The sequence below is a fragment of the Struthio camelus genome, chromosome 2 (assembly GCF_040807025.1).
Source record: "Struthio camelus isolate bStrCam1 chromosome 2, bStrCam1.hap1, whole genome shotgun sequence".
NCBI lineage: Eukaryota > Metazoa > Chordata > Aves > Struthioniformes > Struthionidae > Struthio > Struthio camelus.
Window position 1 is genome coordinate 3,413,165 of NC_090943.1, and position 25,001 is coordinate 3,438,165.

The window sequence follows — 25,001 nt, forward strand, 5'->3', positions numbered from 1 at the left end:
TGGTTCATCCAAGTGCTTAACCACGTGTTTAAGTACTTGGGCCTTCCTGTCCTTACATACTTGCTCACGTCTCATTGATCTATAGCCTGGTTAGGCCATTGGGTAAATCAGGACCAAAGGCAACTTGACCTAAGAGTCAGAGAAGGAAATTCCCAGCTTCCTACCGTATGCCATCTGCAGTAAAGTGGATTGAATGTGGAAAAAAAGGAAAAAGAAGGAAATAAAAATCCACCAGTGATCAGAGAAGGCTCTACGTGAGCAGCAGGAAACAGTCCCATTTGGAGTAGCTCTGAAGGCAGAAAGGACAACACGTTTTGAGTGAGGCAGGGAGGTTCTCATATAGAAATAAAAGCATCCCCCACCCAAAATGGTGTTCACAGGTGCCGTAGTGACATCACCAGAATTGGAAGTCAGGTTTGAATACTACATCATATTTACTGTTTATCAGCAGATTATAGCCTGAGAAATGATGTGCGTCTTCGTGGCCCACCTGGAAGAGCATGTGCTCAGGGATCCAACAGCTACCTTCTATTCCTGTGCTCCTGTGGTTGACATGAGCCTCAGTTTACCACTGTAATGTGGCTTATTCATTAATAACTCATGGTCTTTATGTTTAATTCCTTGAATACCTGGTTATTCTCATGAATGTGTATGGCAAATTATTCCCAATTTACGGATCAGTAATTGAGGCAAACCAAAATACATGATTTACCTCAAGTCCCACAGGGGATCGTCTCTTTAATGAGGTGTTGAATGCACAGTTCTTAAGTCCTACGCTTATGTCTTAATGAGTACACCATTTTCTCTACTAATTAAAGTTAGTCACTGATCTAATTGATCCATGCGCATGCTGGAAGGATTATTATCTTAATCTATTATCTAATGTCAGCTCCATTAAGGGCAGGTTCATAAATCACCAATCTTTTGGTGACGGAGGCTCTCCATCTAAAACAAGAGGGTTGTGAAGCTTCATTAGTCACTGCTTGCGAAGTTACTATCTGTGCCTAATCCAGAGGTAGGAACCCGAAATTATCACTCTTACGGTAAAACAGAAACTGAAGGAAATCTGCTGCAGTTCTGATTGTCAGTGTTTGATGATTAAAAACATGATTCATCCAAAAACAACCCACGCCTTTCAGTCTGTTCCCAGAGCTCTGGCGCCAACCAAATTCTGGGTACCGAAGAGACAATTCTGTCCTGTCACAGCAAGTAGCATATAAATTGCAGTAGCACAACTCCTTTCCTTCTGCTAACACATGATGTCTTTCATAATGAAGACCCAAAAAGAGTAGAGTATCACATGCAGGGAGAGTCTCGAGTGCAGAATCCTTTTTTGAGCAGGATGCCAAAGGACGATGGAACAGAGAAGTCACAGCTGAGATGTTTTCAAACAGCTTTTTAGTTTAGGGCCTCTGCTGATAAGTGATTAGATGCTCTAAACAAAAAGCCGGTGCTAAAAGGATCAACAAGCAAAGTCAGTGCTGAGTGGGAGCAATTTGCTGGTGAGAATCAACATCCTTATTCCTGTAAGGCTGAAGAAAGCTAGTAATTTCGAGACATAAATCCCTTTAAGGCTTGCCACATCCTGGTTCCAACCAACAGTGGGATGGGTTATGCTTAAAGCAGGAGGGGCAGCATTGTAAAGCCATGATCTTATCCAACTCTCATCTATCCAGCTATTTATATGGTTGCAGATATATTACGTCCCATTGTGTAAGGCAGATCTTGGTACTCAACCCTTCGAGAGCTTGTGGTGCATACTCCTCAGACGAGAGAATTTTATAGCACTTGGTGATAGGAGACTTTATGGCCTGAGGCCATAGACCATCTTGGGCCTGATCGTGTCAGATTCCTTACCCAAAACAATAATGGGATTGAGTCATTACTTGGGTGGGAAGCCTTCAAGGAAATCTAAGTATAGTTCTGTATCTTTAGGACCATTATGACCATGCTTTCTGAGAATTGCGCTCAGTCACTCCTTCATCAAGTCTAATAACTTGTGTTTGAGCTACGGCATTTAGAAAGAAGTTTGAGTTGGCATTTTCTGAAGGTCCTACTGTCCACATACAGATGACTATCCTTAGATCGTAAAGGACCTTGTAGGTGCCTGCTAGGGCATCAGAGATCAAGAAAGTAATGAATAGCTCAGGTGAACACTCTAGCTCTCTGTGAGTCACTAGAAAGAAGCTTTGGCAATATTCAAAGCATCTCCTGTATGTGATCAGCTTCAATCCTGTGTCCACTTCTCTTCATTGTCTGTAAGGGGAGGAATGATGTAGCAGCTCTGGACTGATGTGAGTCATTCATTGCTCTCCCAAACTTAGATGCCATAGCACATATCTCTGACTTTCTAAGGTGATGCAGTAAATCATCTAAATGCAACATATGTCACTTGGACAAACAAGTGCCACAATTTTCACTGTGGCTTGTGTGATATTTTAGGAGGTCCTGCTCTCTCTCTGTCTTGAGAAAGAAAGTCAAGCAAGGACGACTCTGCCACATCCATTAGCAGTTGGCCTTAGTAATTACAATGACCCTTGCCGGTACAAATATGCTCAGTAGCTCCAAGTATGGGTTTTTCAACTTTTTACTGCTGGTTGATGAATTTTGTTACTGCTTTGTCTAATACATTAAAGGCAACTCTGACATCAGAAATTCTCCTTTTTCGTGAGCGGATCTTTGTAATCATCTAAATAAGCTGACCTTTTAACAATTCTCTCCCTCATAAGGCAAAATGAGGATGGTCCCTCAATATACTCTTTGCACTTCTCTGAGCCTTCTGCAACTTTTCAAACATCTGGATATGGTATTTCAGTGATGTCCTCACCGGCACTGTGTGCAGAAGTCACATTCTCCTCTTTTGTGTTCGCTGGCTTAGCCAGACTGTTGTTGCTGGTTTCACTTCCAGGGAATCAGTCACCCAAATCCCTGCATCCCCTTGGAGCCAGGACACGGCTTATGTCACCGCTGCCTGACTTGGCATCTGGGGCACAAAGGTGGCTTTACACGGACACTTCTGATGCCTCACTTTGTATTGCTGCCATGTTTGTATCCATCGCTCCAACCTCCCCAGTGCTTGAGTATCCTACAGGCTTTCAGTAATGATGTTATGCTTATTTTGGGCCATTGGCAAGAAAGTTAAATAGCACTGGGATGATCTCAGAGAATCTCTGTTAGAAACAGCCCCACCTGATGACAATGCCTTAGTAGAACAATACTAGAGAGCTATCAGCTCTGCATCTGTTTATTATGTGCTATATTTATCCTAGATGTTACCACTTTGAATTCTTTATCCACTATTATTGTTTATATTCTGACAAGAACGTTGTATCAATAGAATCACTGTTGTCAGTACCATTTAAGAATAACATTTTAAAATTGTATGAAATTAATTTACCATATAAGTGTTTACTACCATTAATTATATTACAGATCTTTAATTCTCTGTGAATTCAGTCTTGTATTATCTACTTCACTTTTGGGGCAGATAACAGATTTGCAGTTATCCATTTGTTCCTTAGCAATGCCAGTAGTTTCCTAAGCAATTTTGCATTTTCTTGTATTCTGTCGTCACTTCAAGATGGATTGCAAATGTTAAAGCAGTGATTCAGAAATATCCTAGATTCTCTTCTTCCTCTATCTGTTTATTTATTCTTCTGGTTAATATATTGTTGGGGACTATATATGTATGTGTGTGCGTAAATATCTCTATATATTCCCCAGGACTATATAAAATAATTATCTATTGGTCATTCTCATGTTCTGAACACTAGTAGCCATGGGTTTTTCACTGGTGACTTTAGCTTCCCTTATCAGTTATCTGCCTTGCTTAGGTCTAACTTACATTCACAATTTTCCACTCCTCACATTGCTTACGAGTGCACAGAACAACTGAGTGAGTCTGAGATTCATGGGCACTTTGATACGAACTGATGGCTGACTTTAAAATCATCTCATGCAGTTTCATCTGCCATGCAATTTCATCTGCGTTGTCATTGTTATAAGAGCTGAGGTGTTCACTTTGGGGAATTACATTTATTTTACCTAAACTTCTCATGACATTCCACCTGGACAGACTTTTTTTTTTTTTTTTTTACCCTTCTGGTCCTAAACTGTATTTCAGTGCTCCTGTGTCACGTCTGAAGCAGGGAGATTAATTTCTTTTTCTTGCATACAGCTAGGACCACATTCAGCACAAACCTGGAGTCATTCCATAAAAACTTAATCGTTTATTCCACTTTCCTTAAGAAGAGAATTTAGCCTATTATATTTGGAAATCCTTGATCCAGACAAGATCCATGCATTTTTAACTCAAAGTGTTTCCCCAAAACACTTGCAAAATAAATTTAGACCCTTCTCAGTCCCTCTATTTAGACCCTTCTCAGTCCCTCTCAGTGATTTTTTTGTCATCTCACATTTCCCCTTTCAAGATCTTTCCAATTATTTATTAATTGCAATACATTAGCAGCTGACAGTTCCAAGGAAGACGAAAGGCTCGTTGTCCTGAGCACTGTATGCGCATGTAGTGAGAGACAGTCCCTGCCCTGAAGCACTTCAAGCCTAATCTAAAGAGACAGGAAAAAAGGTGGGTGAAATGAAGAATTATTAGTATGGCACTATGCTAGCAACTCCTTACCGCAGATCCCTGGCAATTTTCCAGTCCCAAAAGGGACATGACTGCAGATATCTCTTCTCAAGGTCACCAGTGTGGCAAGAATAATGACAGTTTTGTGGTGGAAAGCTGATTTTGCCACTTAGGAGGGATTTTCTGGGTATTTGGCATAGTTGGAGCAGAGCTCCATCGGTGAAGAGGAAATGCAAACATGCAATGGTAATGGCGGTGATCAAATCTGAATGCGGCTGTTAAAGGTTCTTGCAATGCTATTTCAAAAGATTCACATTTCTACAGCCGGGAAAGCCAAGGGAACGTTCCTCTTCCTCCTGCCGAGATTTGACATGTGTGGACACAGACAAGGAGAGAGGTTTGCTTAGGCAAGGCACCAGTGCTGACTCCTACTATTCTGCTAACTGCTCTTCATTTTCTGCTTCTCCTCCTACCTCATTCCTGGCCCCTCTTCTCTGCTTCATTCACCCCTTCATGTCCTGCCTGACACACATACAATGAGCTTTCTGCAGTAGCAACCAGCTTCTTGACATGCCTCCATAAAGCTCTTAATACAATGGAAGCCTAATCTCAGATTCAAGTTCCAGGTGTGATAGTAATAATTATTGTTCTTATCATTATAATAACAACGATGGAAAGATTTAGAGAAAGCAGGGGGAAAAATAATGTTGCTAACAGCAAGAAAAGATTAGCCTGATCCTGGAAAGAGGTGTATATCAGCAACTTTTATTCGTCAGATAGCCTTGCTCTTCTAGCATAGTACGCCATTAGAGACAAGGAGCTCCAGTTGTGCTCCAGGATGGAGCATGTGCTAGGGGCTGTGCAAACAATGAGGTGCAGCTGCAAAAAAAGGAGCAGGGAGCTGCTTTACCTAAATTCAGGTGCACAGAGAGTGGGGGAACCCACTGCAGCCATGCATCCAGGTTCATCAGCAGAGGGTGGCCTAGACCTCGTGCAGTGGGAGGTCCGCATTTGGCCACTTACCGGTATGTAGCACGGGGTTAACAGCCAACATGGGCATGTAGGGCTTTCTCGCTCTCCCTTGTTTCTTCTGAGCACACCAGATAAATAGCTGGAGGTAAAGGCCTGCACATTCTTTATGAAGTAAAACGTGCTGTCGGTGTAAGGAGGCGAATCTGTGGCCCGGGGCACCATGTGCAATGTAATGTGTCTCAAGTCCCTTGCACGGGCTTGTTTGAAATATGTGTCAATAACACAAGCAGCAGCAGCTCACTGCTCAGAAAGTAAAAGGAGGTTAGCGTTGTGGGGAGCTCAGGGGAAAGGTGAATTGCGGGGGGAGGAGGAGGTCCCCCGTCCTACATTGCGAGCTACCTTAAGCGGTGCAGACCTTCCCCTCCTCCCCACCACAAACTCCCTCTTCAGTTGGTGAGATCACCCTCGTTAAAGTGAACACCGGGCAGAAGCACTTCCAGGAGAGATTTTTTTTTACAAAGTCATTTTCAGCAGAAAGACTAAATAGTCTCTTGTGGGGGAGTAAGAGAAGCCTCTAATTATTATTTTTAAGGAATCAGACCAAACCCAGAATAAAACTGAGGAGGTTAGGAGGCTGATTGCCTTCACCTCCTTGCCTCTTATTCTACATGAGCTTCAGGTCTGCATGATTTCAGTGGAGTCACATTAGCGCATGCAGGGCCTGTGTCCAGCAGGCTACATCCCACTTCCACAAATCTCTGCACTGCAGCTCGGGATTACCACCACTGCCACAACCGTTTGGCTTCAGCACAAGTACCAGCTCTTACCGGTGACACTGGTTAGCCATTGGAGCACGTCCCCGGGGGACCTGATAAATTATCTCTGCCTATTTTCAGATCAAGACTGGGTACCTTTCTGGAGGAGGTGGCTCAGGCAAACAAAAGCTATGGGGTTTGCTACAGGTGAACCTAGTGTGCAAAATGCAGTGTCTAGTGATAGAGAAAATATGAGCTAATAGGTAGCCTAGCCTGGAAGTAGATGAGCTGGTGAATGAATAAGATTAAAATGCTGTTGAAGAGAAACTCATAAGAGAGTTTTGCTCATAGAGTTTTGCTTGTAAGAGCTATTTTGTTCCTTAAGAATTTCAGAAGAGTTCCTAGACTTTTGTGATTATCTTTCACCAGTTTCCGTGCCCCAGTTTAAAAAAGCTGTCTTGCAAGGAGGCAAGTGAAGGGAAAAGTCCTGAATCTTCAGTTCATAATTTTGTGTCACAGAGAGATTCCCCTGAATATCTGTCCTGGCCTGGGCTACAGTGGGAATCACTCTATTTGGGTCTTTGTTACTATATTTGCTGCATTTTCCCAGGAGAAGGCTCCTATCACACTGCAATCAATCCCTCTTCTCCTCCCAGCAAGTCTCTTTGGAGCTCCTCTATAACTGGATCTTTGCTTGGCTGAAGGGTTTGGTATGGGTGAATACAAACCTCCTGTTTATCACCTGGCACCACAATCCTCAGTTCAGGGTGGATTCGTGTCATTAAAGGCCTACGATGTCAGAAATTCGTATCCGAGCTATTACTCTTTTGTAGCTGATGGAGGCCAGCACATGAACTGACTTCATCTCGAAACACATATCTAAACTAGGCCAGATGACTCACGTCTTAATTGTGCCCTTTTCTCTGCATTGGCTATATAGGAAATGTAGGATGAATGTTTCAGGTCTACACCGTGAGCTTCTGTGGGAGGGTGAGATGCATGCCAGTTCAGTGGACCAAATTTAGGCACCCCGTTGTGCTGTCAGTTCCCTGCGGAGTCTGAGACATCCATATGGGGCTGGCAGCTGCGCCACAGGCCCTACAGAAGACCTGTGTCCTTTTGGTGCAGCAGCTGGAAGGCAGCTAGGATCCCCAAGGGTAGCTGGAAGGGTGTGAGATGCCTGTGTGTGGGCAACCACCCTGGCCCTCCCATGTCTTGAAATACTTCCCCAGGTTTTCGAAATTTGGCCCATCTAGTCCCAAACTTCTGATTTCCAAATATCCTTAGTCAATATTAGTAGCAAAAAAAGATGTAAGAAGAAGTTCCTTTAGGGCATTCAATGTTTTTGATCAATGCTTGGGTGCACTAGAATGGAGAAATTTTAAATCTTATCTCCATGGACAGAGATATGTCAATAGGTGTGTCTCTGCATGTGTACACATAGAAAGAAAGAGAAGGGAACAGAAGACAGAAAGCATCTGATGGCGGTATCAAGGATAAATGTGTGCTTGTCTTCATGGTTTTACTTGCATTGCCATGTTCAGTCTTGCAGTCCAGCAGGCCACAGCAGTTAAGACCTTAGTTTGTTCCTTTCAAAGAAAGATTTCTCTTTGCCCTCTTAGTTCGTTATAAGTAGGGTAACGTCCTGTAGCTGGAGTGCTTAGAAGCTTTTACAGGCCAGGAATCCTTGTGCTGTCAAATCTCCAGACGTTCTTGCTTTGTGTAAAATATCCGATCCTTTTTAATACCTGGTAAGCTCTGAACATTAATGATAATTTGTGAAAATGAATTCCATTAATTAATTAGTTGAGTATTATACAAAATAATTTTTCACAAATAGTAGAACCCAGAGCTGTGCAGGACCTTCTAAGCTGTAGCTGCAACCTCTGTTACAAGTTCTTCTTGTAAAAAGCCACGAAAATTGAACTTTGTCTTTTTCAGGCAATGATGTGGAGAGTTGGAAATTTCTTTGTTTCTAAATCAGCATTAGTTGCTAAAACTCTGAGTGACTTGTTCAATTAATTATTTCAGGCCAGTCAAAACAAATCCTTCAGACTTTAACTATTTAAGGTTCTATTGCACGCAAGAGCATAGTAAATAATGATAAATTATGTAGTAAATATATAGTCAATAATAGTCAGTAATGACAAAAGTTGTTTCAAAGTGGAAAATGCAGAAAATAGGCTATTTGCATTGAAACAAATCTTTTCATTTTTTTAAACTGAAAAATAAAACTTTAGCAAAGCAGATATCTTAGCCTCACCATGGAAATATTTTCACGTGGAAGATTGTTCCACTAGGAAAGAGCAATTAGGATCTACTCCCCGAGCATGGGAAAGTCAGGAACTGAGGAGAGCAAGCAGATCGGTGCATTGCTCCCGCGGTTCTCCAGTGAGACAGAGCACAGGAAGCTGTTTTGTGAATGGGAACGGCTTCTTGGCAAGCAGAGAGCTCCTGCTGCAGAGGGCTGAGTGGTCTCTGTGGCTACTCAGGCTCACTACATCTACTAAGGCTCTTTAGAGCCAAGCAATGTCCACAGGTTCCACGTGGGATCCATGGGGCGATTTGATTTTCTTCAGTGGACCTTCCTTCCCACAGGCTCCCATTGTCACTGTTCAGATCTCCTGAGAAACCTAATTTAATAATTAGGTTGCGTTGCATAATCCCCTAGATACATTAGTGCATCGGTTCTGCGGGTAACGAGGAGAAATCCAAGCTGGAAGGAATCCATCTGTTAAGCGGAGTGACCCTGCACCTTTATTATTACTATTATGAAGAGGAGGGCTCATCTCTGGTTTCTAAAGTAAACACAGGAGGTATCTTGGCAGGGCAACCTGCAGCAGAAAGCTGGGATTGCATTCCCAAATTCTTGGCCGCTTCTCTTACTGCATGTCAAAGCTGGTATCTTTGCCTAATAGTGATCACCCCTGTACTAGCTGATCACTATCTGGCAGGCTGTCTGCGTTTCCCCAGTCACTTTCAGAAAGAAATCATTAAGGCTCCAGTGCAATGCGGAGAGGTCTGCAAGTGTGGCTCTTGGCCACTGCCACCCTGTAGAAGTCATTCTGCAGGAGATTCTCGATCCCCAGCACTGAAGCCCAGCAGATGAGCCCACTGCTAAGGCTGTTGCTCTTTGCCCAACATCTCATTCCATCCTCTGCATCAGAGATTTGCATTAGTTTCTTCTGCTCAAAGCACAATTCCCTACCCTCTTGCTTTCCTCCAAATACAACCCCTCCTACACGCTTCCTCTCTCATCTGAGTTTCTTCCCTATGCATCAGCCTGACCACCGTCAGTCTTTATTCAGCCAGGCACTGAGTCACCCATCGCATTGAGAATTTACTAGGCTGGAGAACAGTTATGTTTTTCTGAGGAACATCAAGGCACCACATCTACCGAGTAACTTGGAGAAGAAGCTGTTTGAGCCACGGTTCCCCGTGCACAAACACCAAATCCCAGCAGATCTAGAGAGAGGAACCTCAGCCCTTCTCTGTGCGGTCTCACACCGTACATGCGGTGCTGTGATTCTCCATCTGCATTGCAGGAAATCAGGCTGGGACTGTTGCTTAGTCGTTCAACAGATTGGAGGAGTTTTACATCCAAATCACCCATTTTTGACAAGAGATCTGGAAACCCTTGGAGCAGGTGGCCTGTTGCTTAAGAGTCCGCAGAAGATGGCTAAGGAAAGCAAGCTGGTTATGAATGGATTCATATTACTTATACAAGGCTTCCCATCTCAGAACAGGATTAAAAAAAAAAATTGACCGAGGTTGACCTAGGAAGTTGTGGCATTTTGCTTGGCAGCCCAAGAAAATTAAGTTGACTTATCAGTGAAACATCCCTGCCTGTTCCATTCACATCAGAATAATTCTGGAGGCTACAGGAGCCCCAGTGCTTCCATTTCAGCAGGTAGGAGTTATTCAAAAGTGTAGTAAAAGTCAGCGCTGCAAAGTGAATGGAATTTTTCTCTTCTTTCTCTGCATCAGGTTTATTGTCATCATTATTCTCTTTGTTGTCAAAGATGAGCTCCCTAAAATTTTTTTTCTTTGTCAGAGAATATACAAATGCCAGGACATACACTGGCATTTTTCCTGTACCTTTGAGCAACTCATCATTCTGTGCCTTCTTAATTTTACCTAGCTCTAGCTGAAACATGTCAAAAAGCCATGAAGTTTTTTCCAATGTAAAATAGTTTCTTTGCAAAAATACCCAGTTTAGGAGAGGGAAGGGGGTGCTCCAAGAATTGCAGTTCCATTGAAAAAAAAAATTAGTTCCATGAGCAGCAAAAAAAAAAAAAACCTCAGTAAAACTCAGTATTTGTGTATCATAGCTAGATCTACTTGAGTTTTGCAAGGGTTGAGCTCTAACTAAGGCTTTTCCTTGGGTTGGTGGGTTCCCGGCAGCCTTCCCTGCTGTGGATTCTCTGCTGTCTAGCAGTGGGTGATCTTTGGAGGGAGAGGCTAAGGAGGTCTCTGCCCTCTGCTGCTGTCCTACTTTGATGAAGTTCTCATGGTCTCCAGTATGTATGAACTGTTCCAATGCATTCAAAAGAAAGACCCACAAGCAGATGTGTGAACAAGCACATAGGAACGAAACATGGTAGTCTATCTTAGTTCCACTGGAAACCTAGATATATTGTATGCAGAATACATTATTGGGTTTGCTTGCTTGCTTAAGGTAGTCCTTTAAGCTCATCATTTTGCTGCTGCATTTTTGTCTTAGAAGAAAAACGCAGTGCTAAAAAAGTTCAATTTTTTTTTTTTTGAGGAAAGACGTTTTTGTTCTCTGACCAACTCTTGTGTCCCTTTCCCCTGTTTGTTTGGACCAAGATCCAAATGAAGATTCTCCTTTGTCCTAAATCTATCCTGTGTACAGAAGTGGTCCTCAAAGAGGGAGAGTGAGGGGTAGTCACACCTATGGAATGATGCAGAGTTGATTTAGTATCAATCGGTCCTGGAGCCTTTCAGAGGGATTGAATGAAAGGAGTACTGTGACATTTCAGAGCAGAGGAGCAGCAGACTCTGTGATGAATCCATGATGAATGGATGATATGAAAGGAAGCACAACCATAATTTATTGCAAAGTACTTAAATGGTATTTTGATGGATAGTACAACTAGATTAAAAGCTCTTTGTGTGTCTTTTTTTTTCTTTTTTGTCAGTTCAGTAGTTCAAAATGAAAGCACCTTTTTTCGTGTTTGGAAAGTCAAGTATTTATGGGAATATCCTTCCAAGTAAATCATAACTTCTTTTTCCACAGGAATCAAAACATTTCGTTTCAGCTTTGAGCTTTTGAGGATTTTAAAAAAAATGTAAAGGTTTTATACACAAAGTAAAATTTTATGCAAAACAATCCCCCATAAAACTGTATTTTGGGAAAGTTTAGAAAAATGTACCTTTTTCTGAGCGTTTGGCAAACGTGGCCAACTCCGTACACATGTGTAACATGTTCAGGAGTTCTCAGAGTTATTTTTTCTTAGTATATCAAATGCTTTTTTTCATTGGGAAATGGATTCATGCAAAAAAAAAAAAATTGTGCCCAGTTCTAACTGGTAGTTTCAGCAGAGTAGATGAACCAGTCTAGGAGAGCCGGTCTTCTGCTCTTCCACAAATGATCAGAATTCAGACACAGTGACAATATATGGGGAAAATGGTAAAATTCCTGTTGCAACTGGAGCTGTTCTGTGAGTCTGAAAAGGAAATGATCCCTGAGATGGCTCAATCAAAACCCCTAATTCGTTATTGGTAATTGGAAAAACCACATGCAGCTGTAACAAAAAGTTCCTCACTGAATGCCTCGGTGCAGTGAAAGTACTGAAACACACACTCGGTTTTAAATATGTGCAGTGTTAACTTGAAGCATAGACTGAAACGCATTTCTAAATCAAGGCTTCTTGTATTTTCCTTAACCATCTTTTAGGACCAGAACGAAAAGCAACTATAGGATTCATTAAAGGGAGAAAGGGAAAGAAAAAAGAGAGAGAGAGAGTGCAAAAGGAAGGAAAAACAAAGAGGAGGAAACTTTATGGCTCCGTAAACAGCTGTAAGCAATGTCTCTGGTCGGGTCAGACCGGTCTGAGTTGACAAGGCAGTGTCTCCAATTATACAGCATGCTGTAGCCTGTAAAAATGAAATCAATTTGTTATTTTTCTGGGAGAACATTATAGCGTGAGTTCACACATTTGGTGAGCCTGATGACTCAGTTAAAGCCAAAGAAGGAACTCGCAGACGTGCGCGTGTGTTCAGCGTGACCAAATGCACATTCAAGAGACATCCTTGGAGGAAAGGGGCAAGAAATATGTGTGCCTCTGTGTATTAGAAGAGTGGATACGGCCCTGAAAATCATGCTGTTCATGCAGGGTTACCTAAACACGCTGTTAATAAGGAAAAATCACAGCCCTTCACATCCATGGTTCTCATTTCAAAATTAGCTTCAACATTAAGTAGTTTCAGGATAAAATTCCCCCAAGCACTTAAGTATTTAAGCAATTTAGAAGCCCAAATTCAATATTCACAAGCATCTGAGGTCTTTGAACCCAGTCCTCAAAGGTATTTAGTGCTGCCGCAGCTCAGAATGGACCTCAGTTCTGGGGGATGAGCATTAATGAGAGGTTTGAAACCACAATATATAATTTACACTGCTGATCATTTAAAAAAGGTTCAGGTAGGTATCCTTAAAAAGGATAAGACCAGCCACACTCCTAATTACTACTGAAATTCATAGTAGGAGTCTAAATATCTTTAAAGACGGCAGGCAAAGTCATTTTTGGAAATAGGACATAGGCTCCCGTCTCAGGCACTTTTAAAGTATTTGCCTAAAATGTTGCCTTCTCTCTTCCCTCCATTCCTCCAGTTTAGCACAAATGACACAGCAAATCTGACCTATTTTTATCTAAAATGCTTTCCCAATGCCCAAGACATATGAGCATTATTCTGGGTATAAACAGGCAGGTTCTCTCCCAGGCCAGCCAGTCTTTGCATTGCAAACACACATACATGCATACATACTTTCCATTTGTCATGAAACCCTGATGTTTTGTAGGCTGGGAGAAGTCACAAGTAAGGCAGCAAAGGTGTTTACATGAAACTTTAAATTACTCTTCTTTCATTTGCAAGTAACTGTTGTTCCTCATCCCAGGTAAATTTATCCATCAGCAATATCATTAGATGAGTTCATTATAACCACGAGATTTACAGCTCTCATAAACTGCAGTGTAGGTGGCAGATTAAAATGTTAAGGCTTATACATCTCTAATACCCTGTATGGAGATCCTGGCAAATTTTACAAGATAAATGGAGATGGATGGAGGCAGATCTCAGCAGGGAGACCTCCATGGAGAAGCTCCGGATGTCGGATGTGGTGTGGAAGCAATATCAGGGTCACCGTGTTCTTGAGCCAGGCTCGAAAACATGGTTTGAGGGGCTATTATTCTGCCGGATGGGTTGTTTTTTCTGACGATATGTATAACAGAAGAGTTAATTACCTAGGGTAATTAAAGAGTTCCTGAGACTTTTTGCAAGGAACTGGGTTGTTAATGCTCGTACTCAATTCTGTTCTATTCTATTCTGTAGATCCTAAGGGAAGACAAAGTCAAAGAAACTGGTCTTGCACTTGACGTGGAAGGTGCGAGTGTTGTGGTGCGCCCTAGTTCCTGTGGGAATTTACTCTCCTGGCCAAACCTCAACTCAGATTATACACAGCTGTCTTAGCATCCACTTGACGTTACCATTGAGTCTGCTGTTTTCCCATTCCAGACCCAAACTGTTGTTATGTGTTGTAAATAAGCTACTATATTCCACGTTAGAGGTAGCTGCCTTCTACCACTCAGCAAAGACTTCCCTTGGTGCCTTCTTGCCAGCCTTGCAAGGACTTCTGAGACTTAGCTAAAATGGGTGAGGTTGCTGGTCTCTAACTTTAGCCAGCTAAAAACAAGGTGTCTAGTTTATGCTCATCACCCAAGCTTTCCTACAGCCAGTACAGCCTCCTAGGCATCTCCAGTGATTCAACCCAACTATCTGAGGCACCTATCTTAGGATGGGCTGAATTGCCCTCTGGAAGTGCTGACCTCTCTCCACAGACTCTAGTAGACAGCTAACTCGGCCAAGATGCCTCCCTTTTAAATGGTCAAAGTCAGGTGAGAGGAGTCCCACGCTTTGAGATCCTCTGATGAAAGGTACTAGAGAAATATAATGCTGCATCATCATCAGCATCATTATTATTAATGCAGGGCAGGGGTGAAGGAATTATTCATGGGAGAAGAGTTACTTCCATGACTGTGTGTTTGCAGGATCCAACCCAGCTACAAAATTATGTGCGTACTTTATGGGTTAGAACAGAAGAAGAATTTAAATATTGCTCTTACGCTCTGCTTTAAGATGAAAGAGCAAATATCTAAGAACAGAAGTGAAAAGAACAGCAAATCCCATAGTTTTCAGTCCTTTTTTCAAGACTTAAAAAAAATAAAATGTGGAAGGACAGACACCTGCACACTGAGTTTGAGCTGACTGACACCAGGCTTAGATTTCTGGGTTCTTTTTGTGAACCTCTTATAAATGATCTATGGATACCCAAAAGCTCAGAGACCAAAAGTTGAAGACCCCACTAGAATTAATTATACGGATATTTATCATTTCTGAACTACAATATGCCATTTCTGGGATTACTGTTAGACAGCTAAGGCCTTTACTGTGCAACAGAGTACTAAAAAGCCCAAACTGAAAAATATTTTTTCCTGATAATCAATTACTTGATTCATGTCTTCTAGAGCTAATCCAATCACTTTATTGATCTATGTTAAGGTGGTTTTCAGTTTTTCAAGATCAGCTAGAATATTCTGAACTAAAACAGTAATTAAATTTTCATTATAGCTCACGTTTTGTGACTGTTTGGGTTTAGAGTACAGTTTTAATGCCATAGAAGAAAATAAAATCCACCTAGTAGGGGCTTAGTTAGCAGAATGATTCCATTTTCCATTTAAAAAAGATGAGATTGGGCATCTTCCCTTCCCTCTCTTTTCCATCCCTTCTCTTCCCTTCTAAAATTTCTCCAGGTTTTATTTTTGTTTTATTGTGAAGCTACAAAAATAATCACAGAATATTCTAAAATATTTATATTTTCCTGTAGAAAAAAATTGCCATTAAGTGAAAGCAAATCTATTAATTTTTCTAAGTCTGTCCACCAACGTGACCTCTGAGCTGGTGGTCTGAATCTCTGCAAGAGGGTTCAAGGCAATTGGGAACTGAAGTGTGTTACTGAAATGGGAAAGAAGACACAGTAGGCTCCATGACGTCTCCTAAGCATGGTCTCTACCTCTGGTTGAGACGCTCTGTGCTGTACCCAGGTTCCAGCTGTCACGTCGTACCACAGCCACCATGACCATAGCTGAACCATGTCACAGTCTACCATATTTCTTCTGTCATATGTGCCAGCCCTGTGCAGTGTCCTGGGTGTAACAGGACCAAATCAAGCCGGACAGATAGCTCCTATCCCATGAGTCTCTTGAACATTCAGGTGCCAGTGACCATTCACAGTAGTTTCCATTTTGGGAAATTTCACAGCCTTCTAGTAGCTCATTTCACCCCAAGTGTGTTCTTATGCATGTCCTCAGATGCATGAAGCTCACTCTGCTTGATCCTAGCAGCCCACAGGAGATTATGGTTAGGGCACGGCAAAGGGCCTAATTCTGGTGCTGTAGAAAGGAGTAAGGGTTGCCCGCTCATCACCGGCAAGCAACTTTCCTCCCTTCTGGCCTAGTACCAGGACACGTGAGACAACAGTTACTGGATTTCGCTTATAGTTTGGCAGGGCTTATGAAGTCTTCTGCAAGCCACATTCTTCAACCCCAGAGGCTCCTTCCCGTATTTAGTGTTATAATACCAAGGGCGTGTTGTGAATGTTCATCTTTCGGATCAATAGCTTTCTTTAAAACTTGCTCCCTTCTTCATAGCAAGGATGAGATTCAGCTTCAGAAGTTAGATGTGGCACCATGGGGAGGCAGCAAAAATGAGAGAGAAAGGAAAGGAGCGGGAGGGAGGTGAGCCTCTTGAAATCCGCATGGCTTGTGAGAAAGGATTTGCAGCTGGCATGACATCCTCTTGTAAGGGGTCCCCATGCAAAGAGAGCAGCAGGAGGACGTAAATGACTGCTACCATAAAGAGGTGGGCATCCTTTAACATAACTCAGCCTCTGCACCAGGGCTGACTGCATCTGTGCCTTGCATCTGTGTGAGAAAACAAAATGAGCAGTGCCACTGCTATTGCTCAGCTCTCAATATTCAGCAGAAAGTTAAGTGTTCGCTGGGACTTATGCTGGGGCATTGCACAGACAAGTTTCACTCTTGCTGTACAACATTAATAAATGCCTTTATTTTACTTGTGTCTGGGACCCTAGAAGGACCTCCACTGAGGAAGCTCTCAGCAGCACTTGGAGCCAGCAAAGAGCCTCTACAAGATGAATAGCAAAATAGACCTCCTAGAGAGTTCAAGAATAATGGAGTTCAGGAAGAAGCAAGTAGGTGTATGCCCCTCTACATGCTGCTACTGATGTGTCAAGGGCTTTTGACAACCCTACTGAGAAGGCAGAAACCTTGAAAAGTCAGTGCAGCGGTGCCAAGAAATTCTGCTGTACAGCAAAGTCATCCAAAAGTGAAGTCTTCTCTTTTCCTGAATAAACTATGAGCATATATTTCCCGCATATTTTTTCCTCATAAACGTGCTTTGGTGTCCATTCTAAGAGGGAGAGTACATGTAATTTATTAAGAAAGTGGCTGGGCACTTATTTACAGCTACTCTGCAGTAGGGGCAGGTAGATTGAGATAAAGGAAATGAAGAGCTCTCTAGATGTGTTGGCAAAGAAAAATGCTCACTGAAGGCTGAATTAAACACTTCAGGGCATGCAAGGCTTAAAGATAAGACAAGAACTTTGACTGTGGACATACAAAATAGTACTTTCATGGCTCCTCCTGAGCTAATGGTAAGAAAAAACTAATTGGTTTGAGAAAAACAGCTCTTTGACCCTTTGTCTTGCTTCAGACTTAAGCAGTACCTGTTGGGCATAAGTGTTTTTGAAAACGTGAATGCTTCAGGAATCCTCCAGTGAAAAAGAAGAGGATGGTGGCAATGCATCCAGGAAGTGCTGGTGCTTAGGAAGTTCGAAGACCATGTCTGGTTACATCACTATATGCACTTGGCCCATTTTTCCACAACACAATTTCAAAATTACCAACATGCAGAAGACAACTTAGGAGCGCATTGCAGGACAGTGGAAGATGCAAAAGACAGATTTGACCAATGGAAAAGTGAGACAAATGAATGATGGGAGCTACTAGAAAGTTGAGTAACAGTGAAATGAGATTCTGATCTTTGTAGGCTTTCCCAATCTTTTCCAAAGGTTTGGGTTTTGTTTTGGGGTGGGTTTTTCCATATCTCGTGATCAATAAAAATGACATAAGGCTGAAAGAATTTGGTTCTCCTAAAGATAAATTGATTTTAGAGAGAGAGAGAGAGAGAAAATGTTTTCATCTGGATGCTGGAAGCAAAGTAGAGACCAAAAGAAGGTGCTCTGGTTGGTATTATCACACTTTGGAGTTTGCAAGTGAATTAGGAAGAGGACTGCACTTAGCTGTGTTTAACAGCAGAGGCAGTGTTGATGGAGAGAGGTTTTGAGAGTCCACCCTGTATCTTCAACTGAAAGCCAAGTGACTACACACTCCTCCATGAAATGCCAAATTTACATTGCACTGTCTCAGTGCCTGATGACGCCTTGAGAACAAGACTCTTGCTAGAGATTGTCTTTTGCAGATTAAACTTTCCAGACTGTAACACAGATCAAAGCAAGGTGTGACTGTTTTCCTATTGTATTGAGAAGGGAGTTGTGTGAAAAGCAATTAGAAGTATTTCTACATTTTTTTTTAATCTTAGATGATCTTCCCAGCAACGGAAATGAATGGTTGAGGGCACCAACGTATAAACTCCTCTTCCTATGACTGGTCTTTTTACCATACCTTTGCTAGCCACTGAAAAACATAGATATGGGCATGAGTAAAACTGTTCACATAAATTAGAGCTTATGGGACCGGAAACCTAAAACTTCATCCATCGAGGTCCTACTGAAATAGATCAAGAAATTCCTCCTGACTTCACAAAGTGATGGATGGAGCCTACAGCGAGCTGGTTCTACCTCAGTGGAAACTTTGCCTTCAGAGGGAACTGGATGAGACTCTTTTGAATGTTTTGGAAAGGATGCTGCTGGCTTTCGTTGATGTAGGAATAGGCATTGGAAATAGCTGTCCTCGCCTCCCTCTAGTCCCTCCTTCTAGGGGAGGAACTATTCTCTGAAGGATGTCAGAGCACATAAGTTAATGCTTATCTATGGATGGTTCACCGAAGGTATCTATTTCTCCCCATTGTTTGTAGAAGGAGATTAGGACAATTTACTTCTCAAACCTAAACTTAGCTTCAGTGAATAGCTCCTTGCTCCCAGTCCTCAGGGGGTTTTATGGGCTGAGACTTAAGACTCCGCATACCCAACAAGGCCACAGAGGCAACAAACAGCAGGTCCTCCGAAGCCCAAAACAGAACTTTAGAAGGTGTCCTTGGTCTAGGAATGTTTTGTATATAACTTACCAGTGAAACAAAAACGTGCACAGTTAAGTCAAAGCCGAAACACCCTTTGGTCTGGACATGGGATGTATTTCACAGATGCTTTTCTGTCACCGGTGGTTCCTTTAATCCGAAGCTCAAGGAGACCAGCATCAAGCCACATGCGCAAGGAAAATAGGTTAGCTGAGTCCTCTCCTCTGTCCTCTCTTGTGGACTCCTGCAGGAACTTGCCTGTTTCCTACAGCAGAGCTTGGCTCTTTGCATGGGATCCAACACAGCACTTAGCTATCCTGCGTAGGACTTTTTTCATCTCACTTAGCCACTCCAGATATTAGGTATCGTGGCATGATTCATCTGGAGACTTTTGCAGTGCAGACATATCCCACTCAACCACTCACCCAGGCTGCCTTGATAGCCAGTGACGTCTAGTCAATATGGTTAATGGAGTCAAGAGCATGATTCGCCTCATCCTACAGCAGACGTCTAAAATAGGGCTGATGAACCGCACTCTAGAAGTGCCTGTTTCTCTCTACTGATTACAAAAGCAGCCTGGCTCCCCAGTTCAGCTGGAGATGTCCATGCTGCAGATATCTGAAGGTAGGTGAGATGAACGCAATTCATAGTCAATGTGAGCTGCCTGGCTCCTTTTTTAATGTAACGGAAAGAGAGAGGCACTTCTAGAGAGCAGTTCATGCTACTTGTCTCAAACTCCTTCCCTAGGGTGGGACAGATTGACCTCTAATGTTAGGTGAGATGAATTTTTTCCCAGAAGTGCAGCTGATGTGGAATGTAGGCGACTAAGTTTCGGAAAAGAGCTGAAAACTCCTTGCTTTCCCAGGCACCTTATATGTGTAAAGTTCATTTACCGGGCAATGTCTTGAAGGGCACCATCTTGGCACCATCTTGGCTGAGCTGATTATCTGGGTGTCAACCTCTTACTTAGGAGCATTTGGGATCCAGAACTGGATATTCCTGTGTCCCACTTGCCTGGAAAAGATCGATTTGTGAGGCCCAGTCTACGCACACCTAGAAAAGCCACTGAGCTCAGCCTAAAAACCTTTGCAGTGATGCTGGTTGCTGAACATCTGGATGTCAATCTCCTTTTCACACTGTAGCTTCAATGGCAGGGTACCTACCAGGAAGGCAGCTGACTGGCTACAAATACCTTTGTCCCCATACAGGGACAGACGCTTTCAAACAACTTTTATCTCTGTCAGGAGAAGTTCTAAAGTTAATTTTCTTATGTACTCTAGCACTGAGAATTCTTGTAATTTTCCTTAGTTTGTGCAAAACATAGTAAAGGACTATCCTTTGGTTGCCCTGTTGATAATTCTAACACACTAGGCAGTTCCCAAACGAAAACCACAGCAAAAAATGAATGTCAACAGAAATATATACTGCCCAAGCAGGTTTGTTTGCCATTAATTCTGAGCAGAAGAGTCAATCAAGAGATTTAATTAGAAGAAAAGGAAATTATATTTTAAAAATCCCTTCAATTTTAGTAATCAAGCTTATTATTAGAAGCACCAGGAAAAACACTTTAAAAATCTATCTAATTAGTTACATATCTGCTGATCTCTCGGCATAGCTGTCTCGTCTGTCTCTAAGGCTTCAACCAACATAATGGTTCACGGAGACTCCGTTCAAAGCACATGACTAAATTAAACATGTATGGAGATATGTTGATAAACAGCAGAAAATCTTTTCCAGACCTTACTTTCTGGGAGGTTACAAACATGCCAGTCACGGCCCCAACTTGCACGAACCCATGCATGAGCATTTCTAGTAACATCAATACCACTTCTCACACAGGGAAATAGCGTTGATATTGGACTCATACTGAACCACAGAAGAATGTTTCCTCAAATGATTTCCATTTCAGAGGGACTGTATTTCCATCCCCTTTCTTCTACAGAACGGGAAATTTAACTGCTTATGAAAGTGTCACAGGGTAGTGAAGTTGCGTAGCTCTCCTGGCTCAGAGTCAGTCTTTTTAAGCTCTCAAGGTTGAAAATGCTTGAATCTTTAGGGTCAATTTCAGTGCACAGAAGTTACTTGGTAAGGTTCAGACGTACGGGGTACGTTGGTGAATCATAACAGGGTTATTGTTTTTTGGTGTCCCCCTTTCCAAAGACTTGGAGCTTGGTCTCTTCTACTGTTGGTGTTATTACCTTGTGTAGCTCTGAAAGCACTTTTGACTTTCTAACCCCTGGACTTCCTCAGCTGTAAAAATTTTTTTTTGTAAAACCCACCTGCTTTTGTACAGATGGGCTTGCCTTTCAAAAAAAGAAATATGGTTTCTGCTGTGTGGTTGCAAGGGAAATTTGCTGTGGAGCTGAGCACCTTTGGAAAGAAGGGGCATAACGATGGATCAGGGCTTTGAGAGGATGAAGGAAAGGGAAGGAAGGTGTTAAAGGCAGAGTTTCTTGCAAGGCCCATAGGAGATTTCAGAAGATAGATGGTTCTGTTTTGGGGAGGGGTGATGGTGGGAGGGATGCTCTCTACAGAAAAGAGAGGCACAAAGGAACTGAAAATGAGGATTTTCTGTCCTCATAGTTGGGAACCAAATATGAAGATCAAAGCCAGCCTGACAGCCTCTCTTTTTCCTTGTGTTTTTTTTTTTTTTTTTCCAGGTCCTTGGCAATTGGTCACCAGTATTCATCCCTGGGGACTCAGCCCATCCTCTGCGGGAGCATCCCAGGACTGGTCCCCAAGCAGCTGCGCTTCTGTCGGAACTATGTGGAAATCATGCCCAGCGTGGCAGAAGGGGTGAAGATTGGGATCCAGGAGTGCCAGCACCAATTTCGAGGGAGGCGGTGGAACTGCACAACCGTCAATGACAGCTTAGCCATCTTTGGGCCCGTTCTAGATAAAGGTGAGTGAAGTGCTACAGGTCTGCTGGCAGCAATGGCCATGGAGGAGTAGCAGCAGAGATCTCTAGAAGCTGACTGCGAACTCGTGTTTGCTTTTCCTAGTGTGTGATAAAGGGCCATATAAAACGGACTAATGAGGGCAAGCCTTGAGCTTGATAAAGGAGAAATGTGACACAGGCAGGAAAAATTTTGTTCCCTCCAGGACCCCATCCAAACAATTCAGGCCTGATCTAGAGGGCCTTTTCTAGATGCAAGGTAACTGAACCTTCTCATAGAGATAGCTAGTAACTCTGTGCCTCCCCAGTGTAGGGAGGGTGGAAATCCATCCCCACTGTTATACGGTGAATATTCAGTCACAGGTAACAACTATTCCAACACCCAAACCTCTGCTGGGATCGTATAGAGGACGTGGAAAACTGGGTCATTGCTGACCCTGCTTGGAGCAAGAGATTGGACTAGAGACCTCCTAAGGTTCCTTTTAACATGAGTTATCTTGTGATCCTATGACCTGCCCACTGTGAGGAGCATAAAGGAACAGGGTGATTGTGTTTTCAGTGGTCAGGCTGGTCGTCCAGCTTCTTTTCTGACCCCATGGCATTTCGTGCTGCCTTTTTAGGCTCTCTCTATGATTATAGAGGTGAAATGATAGGTGGCGACACACTACATTGCAGGTCTAAACTCCGTTCCAGCTGGGGATGGTTCCTAGGGACTGGACTTAGTGCTGATCATCAGCACATCAGTGTTGATACCATAATGGAATACAAGGAAGATCGGAGGCCTGAGGAAATCCCCCTCAATTAACAGCTTTGCTTTCCCTGGTCTTGAAAGTGGCAAACTAAGACAGGGTGCTAATTCAGGCAACCATCTCTGATCCAGTTCCCACTGACATAAGTGGGAGATACTAGTGATGTTTTGTCCTAGGTTGTTAAACGCAATGGCATTTAAACACCTAGCTAACTCTGAGTTCATGATCTTTTCCCCCATACGTTAGTAGGAGCCTACTTCAGCCCCAAAATACTGTTTTATGCTGCTTTGCTTTTGGAGCTTGACCTTTAAAATCCTGCCTGGTCCTGCTGGCTTCAGCGTGTCTGGGGCAGGCTCTGCTTTTCTCACAAGCACAAGTGGGTTCATCTGAGAGACAGACTTGCTTTGCTTTTGAGTCTTGCCAAGAAGATAAGTCCAGATGCCCTGTGCAAAGCTATAGAGGAATATGGCTGCCTTCTTTTAAGAGATCACCAGCAAAGGAGGCTTGAAAATCCTCTTTTATTTCTTTTTTTTTTCCCCCTTTTGGCTCCAGTTACAGCTCCAGAAACAGCTACAGGTTTCTGATAGGGCTGACACTTGAAATCACTTTGTCTTGAATAGCAAAGTAACTCCATTTGTGTGTGCGCAGCTGATCTCCCACGTTCACCGCACTCTTCCAGCGCTCGCCGTCAGCAGACAGGGGCTGCTGCTGGGGTTTTGTTTGTTTTTCCCCTGCTGTGTTACTCAGAAGAGACTTGGACATTTCCTCCTGCGTGAATTTTAAAAAATACGCCAGAGAGCATCGTGGCAGCCAACGGAGAACAAAGCCTTGATTTGTATCATGGCAGGGCCTATTGTGGTGGGGCTCCACCAGCCCCAACAGGCATTTTACATGCACGCAGCAGGAGAACTGGTGATTTCAGCTGATGGGCTGATGCTGTTATCCTGTTATAGCCGGGGGGAGCTGAGACACTGCACTAACAGTAGTGGCACTATTTTGGTGCATGTGTGAGAGGTCACACCAAAATAAAATCTGTTGAAAGGTCTGCAGCGTGGGGCGGTTCAACCCATATCAAAGTGTCCTACCGAAATGCTTTGCTTGCAAGTAAAGCACCTGTCCTAGATACCTCACTCTCCAGTGACTACAGCACTTGAATTTGGCCAGTGCAGCAAAACTTAGGACTCCTCCCGTAGGCACAAGCCCAAGTGACTTGCCCAAAGAGCATTCACTGGGTCTCTGGCACACTGAGTGAATGAACCCAGGCAAACTGCTGCCTTCACCTTGTCTCAAGACTGGAGGCTTTCATAAATGACACGTGCAGCGTCTCGCGGTGCCGGATGCTCTCCGATCGGATGCTCCACATCTCCTGTAGCATGAAGGGATGCGTTTATACCTTCTGCAGGAGGAAAACAATCCTCACCTCCTCACTGACCACAGAGTCCCCAGTCCAACCAGCCGCCAAACGCTCTTATCTCGCAACTGCATCGACGTGAAGGGTCTGTCCCTTGCTTGAGGCCCGGAGATTGCAGGTTTTCAGTAGCCCAGCTCAGCAAGGGAAAGGAGGCTGGGACGATTTCATAACTGAAGAATGTTGTTCCTTGAGGGAGAATCAAACCACCCTTCAGTTTTGCTTCACCTACAGCGGGAGGGGGGAGAAAAAAACAGCTCAGTCGCATTCTTGTGCGGCAGATCCCCCAGGGTAGGAACATATTTGAGCTACTATCCAGAAAGAAAGAAAGAGAGGAAAAAGAAGTTAAGAAAGAAAGTACAACTCTACTTTTCAGCTTAAAATATAAGTCACCTAGGATTGGAGTTTCTCCTCCGAGTCAATGGAGACCCTCAGCACAAACCAGCTGCAGTCATTAAAGCAACTCCTCTTTGCCTCACACACATATCTGGACTTTTCTGATTGCAAGGGACGGATTTTAATGCCTTCAGGAAATACTTTGTAGGCCCAAACCTCCCTGAAGCTGCCTCAGTGCCTGTGCTGTGCTCACTGCTTTGCTGTCTCATTGCTAATTCAGGGCTGGGCTCTCTCTCGCTGCGATTCAGCAGTGCCAAATGCTCACCAGACTGGTCCTGTTAAGAGCCATATTTTGGTGTCTGGCCTGAAACAGGACTTATTTTCACTGTGAGCCTGCATGTGGGAATCCCTATGCAAGCAAGAAACCCCACTAGTTTTAGCTACAGCTCTACTTTTATATATACATCTATATGGTTTTTTTTTTTTTTTTTTTACAGACCTGTAGCTGGGACAAGTCAAATATGAAATAGCAACGGTATTCATAACAGAGACTGGCTACTAGGGAACGGTGATGTTCAAGGGGTCAAGGGGTGCTGCTATGTGGAGACAACCCTTGGATAGGCTTGGCTCCATGTCCCTCTAGCTGTCCTCAGGCCACGTGAAGAGCAGAAGTCCCCCATCCCATCTTGCTTGGTTATGTGGTGTTGTCTGTCCTTGGCAGGGGAAT

At 43.2% G+C, this 25,001-nt stretch overlaps 1 protein-coding gene across 1 annotated transcript in view; it reads left to right on the forward strand.

Moving 5' to 3' along the window:
* Window positions 1-25,001, forward strand: part of WNT3A (Wnt family member 3A) — a 90,885-nt gene that overhangs the window by 29,129 nt on the left and 36,755 nt on the right. The window contains exon 2 of the mRNA XM_009684169.2: window positions 21,546-21,787. Coding sequence (XP_009682464.1) covers window positions 21,546-21,787 — 242 coding nt within the window. The remainder of the gene's footprint in view (window positions 1-21,545; window positions 21,788-25,001) is intronic.